Raw genomic sequence first — 7230 nt, forward strand, 5'->3', positions numbered from 1 at the left:
TAATAATAGTTTCAAATATTTCTGAAATCTTATTACATATATTATTGTGATCATAGCAACATTTTTCGTAGAATGATTCACAGACATTTGCAGACGGCCGTGCGCAGCTGTCGCTTATATTTCAAATTTTTTTGTGATACTTCCAGCTAGGTTAGCCGAGAGGCTTTAGGCGTTAGGATTTAGAAATGCGAAACTTATAGGGTTCGAACCCCAAGGCGAATACAAATTTTCATAGCGTGCGATTATAAACAGTGTAGTGATTGTATTATATTTATTAAACTACCCACCGTATCCTCTACTATAAGATTAGTTCTATAAAATGTAATGGATATTTTTTTCATTGTAATTGCCATAGTTGGCCCGATTTTGGTAATGGATATTCTACCAATAGTCGGCTAACATGGATGGTCCAAAGTTATAATTTCGCCGTTGGGCCCACTTCTAGTAGCCATGGTTTGGTAGCTAATAGTCGGCAAACAAAGTTGGGCCATAGTTATCATTTCGGTATGTTGACCAATGCCTGGTTGGCAAAGTTAGCCCAACTCCGAGAAAGTTGGCTCGACTATGGCCCAATGAAAAATTCGCACATGGGTAACCAATTAATGATTATTTAAGAAAAAATCTGCTTGCTGCGCGGGCACATTCTTATCTCACGCTAAGCTGTTGCTTCTCGCGCCTCACACCCGATAATATGTTCACCTCATGCTACACGCTCGGTCTTTGTATTTACTTTGTATTTACTATAAAACCATAGATCGATATCGTTAAGCTATATTTAATATAAAAGTTCAGTATACTTTCTTCAAATACACATAATTTTTGTTCACCAAACATTCACTATACTACTTAAAAGATCAGTCCTATATGATTCCACAAATGATTTCCTGTGAGTATATATATAACAACTTATTAACAATATATTATATTAATAATTTAATTATTAAGACACTTTTTTGGTAAATACAAAATTACACACAAAAATTGATTTGAATTCTAAAATTGGGTTTATTTTATAATAATTGTGAAGATTAATTTATAAGAAATGTTTTTTTTTTTGAAATTCGAAAGATAATGCTTCGATAAATACTTAATTACGCAACAAAATCAAATGCACGTGGGATTATAATAATATATGTTTCAACTAATTCAAATAAAAAGATTACCTTCAAAAGGAAATAATATATCTGGATCTAAATATACTTTATAAAAATGATGACGAATAAATTATAATAAATTATTTTATAACAATTAGAAAGACAAGTTTTCTATAAATAAATCATTACGTAGCAAGATAAAATACACATTAAACTATAATAACATATGTTTTAACTGATTAAAAAAACGACTTTCTTTTATAGAAAAAGAAGCAAAATAAATGTAGACTCATTCTGATCAGAAAATGTGGATTTTCGCACAAAATGTATTGATTGATTTACTAATTGGGATGGTCTTCGAATCTGCAAAGGTTACTATACGATTGTTTATTTATTATAAGTGGGTTCTGTGACCATGACCGGGGAATTGTTTTTACTGCTCTTCTGTCTTTTCCCCCTTCTTCTACGATAAGAAGGGGGACCGGGCGACGATAGCGAGAAAAATCGAGACCTCAGTTTTAACACAACCTCTACAGAGTTGAGTCGTACTTCTCTTTAAAGTGAATAAATATATATGCATTAAATCACTGTATTTCATATAATGTAAGTGGTGAATAGTGAGTTCAGTGCTTTAAATAAAAGGTTCATTTATTACTCGACAAAACATGATCCTTCGAGGCGGATTACCAACAGTTACGAACATCACAACGCCGTATCGATGCATGAAAATTCGCTAAATATCTTTCAGCTTCTATAAGCTACTGTATAACAGGTGAGCTTGTTCCAAAACTACTCATTTATTTCCATTTATCGGAAACGATGGAAAACGAGCAGCTTGTTATTCTAAACAAAAAGAAAGGTACTATCAAGGGTCAAATAGCTCATTTAAAAAACTTCTTGGCCAAATATCGTAAAGAAGAACCGGATGCAATAAAATTAGGTTTACATTTGCAAAGATTAAAAAATACTTTTGAAAACTTTGACGATATGCAGGATCAAATCTAGTTGTTAGACAAAGAGACCCCCTATATCGATCTTGTCCTCGACCGTTATGCCATTCAGTATGATTATCTTGAAATTGTGGCAGACGGTCAACGCCTTTTAGCATCAACGCAACCGGCAGGTCAATCTACAGGTACCATAGATCGTACTTTGGACGTTCAAAAGACAAAGCGCAGGGTAAAGTTGCCTCTGGCTACATTGCCAACCTTTTGCGGTCGTTATGAAGAGTGGCTTGCTTTCAGGGATTCCTTTACATCTTTCATACATGATCAAACGGATTTAACTTATGTAGAATAACTCCAATATTTAAAATCGGCACTTGAAGCTGATGCAGCACAAAAAGTATCAGTTTTTTCGATAACCGAAGAAAATTATAATCGCGCGTGGCAACTCTTAGAAAAAACATACCAAGACACACGTTCAATTATTTCCCGACATCTTAGTTTAATTCTGCGTCTTCGAAGAAAAGCAAACCTCCGAAGGTTTAATAAAGTTAGCTGATGATACAGAAAAACACATGTTATCACTGGCTTCATTAGGCGTAAAGATTTGAGAAGAAATTATAGTTCAAAACATTGAAGAAAAATTGCATAAGACGACATTAGAAAAATGGGACGAAACCCTAAAGCAAAACGAATTTCCTAAACTCGACGATATGTTGGAAATCTTATACAGAACAGCCACTCGTTTATCTCAGCGCCAATCTCACAATAAATATCTCAACAAAGACACAAGTAGCACACCAGACAGTTCTGGAAACCAAAGGAACGCAAAAACAGCCTTCCTAAAATCGACTATAAAACCATGCCCGACTTGTAGATGCAAGACTCACCCCCTTTTCCGAAGTGAGAAATTTCGCAGTTTTTCAATTCCGGCAAGAATTCGAGTTGTGCAAGATGCCTCACTTTGTCCAAATTATATTTGATTCAATCACAAATTAGAGGAATGTTAATTCGGTAATTGCATGATTTGCAACAAAAAACATAACACTCTCTTGCATCTTGAGTCTTTATTCTTTAAGTCATAGCTCACAGGACCCACAGGAAACAGTGATCGATACATCTCATTAACGACAAAAATTCTAATGAATCAATAATTAACAAGCGCAGTGCTTTATTTATTGGATAGAGACAGACGACCGATACTATGTCGAGCTCTTATTGACACCTGCTCATCTGCTAACTTCACAACGGAGAAATTAGCCGCAGCACTACGATTGCCAAAGAATAGATGTTCTGTTCCTGTGGTTGCATTAAATAACTTAACAACAGTCGCTTAAGCTATAGTCAAAATAACAATTCGTTCTTTACGTAGCAGTTATGAAAGAACACTTGGCTTCCTCTCGATTCCACAGATAGCTGAATTAGTACCAAATGATATCATTCCTCGGGAAGTAATCAAAATACCTTCGAATATACAACACGCTGATCCAACATTTCATTTGCCATCAAAAGTGGACATGCTTCTTGGATCTGGACCATCGTTATCCATATTTTGTGGGGGTCAAATCATATTATCTGATCGAGCTGGCGATTTAATTTTACAAAAAACTGAACTAGGATGGATCGCAGGCACAAATGTTAATTCCACGTCTCTCACAACATCACGCGTGATAAAATGCAATTTTGCGGAGCTTAGATCTGAGATTTCTAAATTTTGGGAATTGGAAGAGGGTTTCAGTCAAATTCATCTTTCTCCTGAAGAGATTGCATGTGAAGAACATTTTCGTATTCACACAACTCGTAATGATTTAAGTCGATACATAGTAGCATTACTCTTTTGACAAAATCATGAGAGATTAGGAGAATCACTATCCGTAGCCTTAAAACGCCTCAAGCGAAGATTTAAACATCAAACCGAACTAAGAAGTCAATATTCGGATATCATTGAAGAATATTTAACACTCGGTCACATGTCGCCAATTCAAGATCAAGGGAAATTTGGTTTTTATCTACCACATCATGCGGTATTTAAGGAAGATAGTTCAATAACAAGGGTCAGAGTAGTCTTCAATAATTCTGCAAAATCCAAATCCGGTCTTCCGTTAAACGATACAATAATGGCAGGATCCACATTACAAGATGACATACTATCGCACATATTTCAATTCATGTTCCACATATATGTGGTGACAGGCGATATTGAAAAAATTTATCGACAATTCGAGATTCGAGACTTCAATTAAATACGGTGACATTTGTAATCAGTTTTTTCTCGTTTCTTGCCACATTGGCTATTAAAAAATTAATTAATGATGAAGGTCATCAACATCCAAAGGCAGCTGTTGTTCTTGAAAAAGATCTATATGTGGATAATCTCATCACATGGGCAGAAACTATGGAAGACGGAGTTCAAATACGTGATATTGTAATAAATCGGCTTAATCTTGGTTGTTTAAATATGCGTCAATGGGCCTCAAATGATATAAATCTCTTACGAGGAATTCCAGATACTAGCTTTAATAAAAAAATCCAATTTAACGATGGTAAAACTTTAGAAACCCTTGGTGTTTCATGGAACTCCAGTACTGATAGCATAATCTACTCGGTGCACTCTCCAGTGATAAAATCCAAAATTACTAAAAGAACGGTACTCTCTGAGATTGCCAAACTTTTCGATCCCCTAGGCTTACTAGGCCCAATCATATTATTTGCAAAAATAATCATGCAGAAACTCTGGGAGTTAAAAGTAGATTGGGATGAGTCATTACCGAAAAACATACACAAAACATGAGCGGAATTTTATTTGGAAATAACACTGCTTAGTGACTTGCGCTTTGAAAGGAAGGTAATCGTGAATGGAGCCATTAACGTTCAGCTGAATGGATTTTGTGATGCGAGCGAAAAGGGTTACGGAGCTCTCAATAGTGCACAAAGCATTTAATATTTCCATAAAAAAAATCATTTTTTGGACCGATTCGACAATCGTGTACTTTTGGATAAATAAGTCTCCTCATCATTTAGAAACTTTCATTGCAAATCGCGTCTCCCAAATTCAACAAAAAACGAAAATTCAAGATTGGAGAGACGTGCGCACGAATGACAATCCTGCCGATGCATTATCAAGAGAACAAATGCCCGAAAAATGTATTAAAAATGATCTTTGGAAGTTTGGTCCAGATTGGCTTAACCGTGAAGAATCCACTTGACCTACAATCGAAATTCCATCATCAAATAAATTCCCCGAGTTGAAGAAAGAATTACGCTTAAACACTCTTACGAATTTAGAATTCTTTAACAAATTTTCTTCATTCTCAAGGCTAAAAAGAATTGTTGCATATTACCTTCGATTAAAATCAGAAAACTCTCAAAGGGGGCTTTTACGAGCATCAGAAATAAACAATGCGGAAAAGGCTATGATTCGTGCAACTCAAATCACTCATTTTGCCGAAGAAATTAACGATTTAAAAATAGGAAGAAGAATTCACAAAAAGAGCAAATTAACATCACTCGATCCATTTATTGATCGAGACGGAATAATCAGGGTCGGAGGCCGATTAAAAAAACTCGTCCATGCCTCAATCTCAACAGCATCCCATGATCTTTCCACGATCAAGCCACATCACTGGGCTAATAATTCTCAACGAGCATTTGGAAAACAAACACGCCGGGATACAGACAACGTTGTATGCCGTACGTCGACGATTTTGGCCCCTAGATGACCGAAGTCAAGTGCGAAAGATCATTCGTAAATGTATCAGATGCTTCCGTGTAAATCCGTCGACAGCTGAATACTTAATGGGAAACTTGCCAAGCATTGGTATAACTCAAAGGCGTCCATTTAGTAACGTTGGAGTCGATTATTGTAGTCCATTTTACATAAAAGAAAAAAATTTTCCGCCATCGATCACGAGTCCAATTTCATAGGTGCGAATAATGAGCTAAATGATATTAAATGTCTCTTACAATCTGAGATGCACAATGAAAGGGTTTCTCACGTCCTTAGTGACCAAGAGGTTGAATGGAGATTCATTCCCCCTTTATCACCTCACTTTGAAGGAATATGGGAAGCTACGGTTAAGGTATTCAAACATCATTTTAAACGTGTCATAGGTGATATCCTTTTTACTTTTGAAGAACTTAATGCGTTTGCCATCGAAGTCGAAGCGATCCTAAATTCACGCTCTCTCACACGTATTTCTTGTGATCCAAACGACATGCTTGCTCTCACTCCTGGTCATTTCATAATAGGTGACTCTCTCACAAATCTACCAGAGGTGGATTTCACTTCAGCATCACCTTCCGCATCGGCGCGACATACAAAAAATGCGTCAGCACTTCTGGAGAAGGTGGCACAAGGAATATCTCAAGGAGTTAAACATTCGGCATAAGTGGAAAAACGGAGAACACCAAATAAAGGTGGGATCCATCGTTCTCCTTAAGGAAGACAACATTCCGCCCATGCAGTGACCAATGGGGCGTGTCATTGAAACATTTCCTGGATCGGATGGAATCATGAGAACTGTCAACGTGAAAACGGCCAAAAATACATTCAAACGAAACGTGACAAAACTAGCACCCTTACCCATTGATACCAACAACGTCAGCGCTTGAAATTGTGGCCAAGTTTTCCTTTTTTTATTTTTTCATTTAAATCTATCAATAATGCTATGTAAAATGTTGTGCGCAGATAGATTATAAAAATTCATGATTATAAGATTGAAATGATATATTAATCGTCCTCTTAGCCGAGTGGGGAGGATGGATTGTCGCACAAAATGTATTGATTGATTTACTAATTGGGATTGTCTTCGAATCTGCGAAGATTACTGTATGATTGTTTATTTATTATAAGTGGGTTCTGTGACCATGACCGGGGCATTGTTTTTCCTGCTCTTCTGTCTTTTCCCGCTTCTTCTACGATAAGAAGGGGGACCGGGGGACGATAGCGAGAAAAATCCAGACCTCAGTTTTAACTCAACCTCTACCGAGTTGAGTCGTACTTCTCTTGAAAGTGAATAAATATATATACATTAAATCACTGTGTTTCATATAATGTAAATGTTGAATAGTGAGATTAGTGCTTTAAATAAAAGGTTCATTTATTACTCGACAAAACAAAATGCAACCTTCGTAATTTTTGAGATTTGATTGGACACATGTCTTAAAAAGTCACTTCAAATAAATGTGTAAAG

The 7230-nt window shown here is 36.2% G+C and overlaps 1 protein-coding gene across 1 annotated transcript; it reads left to right on the forward strand.

Annotated features, from left to right (window-relative positions):
* The first annotated feature begins 6009 nt into the window (after positions 1–6009).
* LOC117178452 lies at positions 6010–6426 on the forward strand. Its single transcript, XM_033369878.1, has one exon. The coding sequence runs from the start codon at positions 6010–6012 to the stop codon at positions 6424–6426; it is 417 nt and encodes a 138-aa protein (XP_033225769.1).
* The last annotated feature ends 804 nt before the right edge of the window (positions 6427–7230 follow it).

The sequence above is a fragment of the Belonocnema kinseyi genome, chromosome 8 (assembly GCF_010883055.1).
Source record: "Belonocnema kinseyi isolate 2016_QV_RU_SX_M_011 chromosome 8, B_treatae_v1, whole genome shotgun sequence".
NCBI classification, from domain to species: Eukaryota; Metazoa; Arthropoda; class Insecta; order Hymenoptera; family Cynipidae; genus Belonocnema; species Belonocnema kinseyi.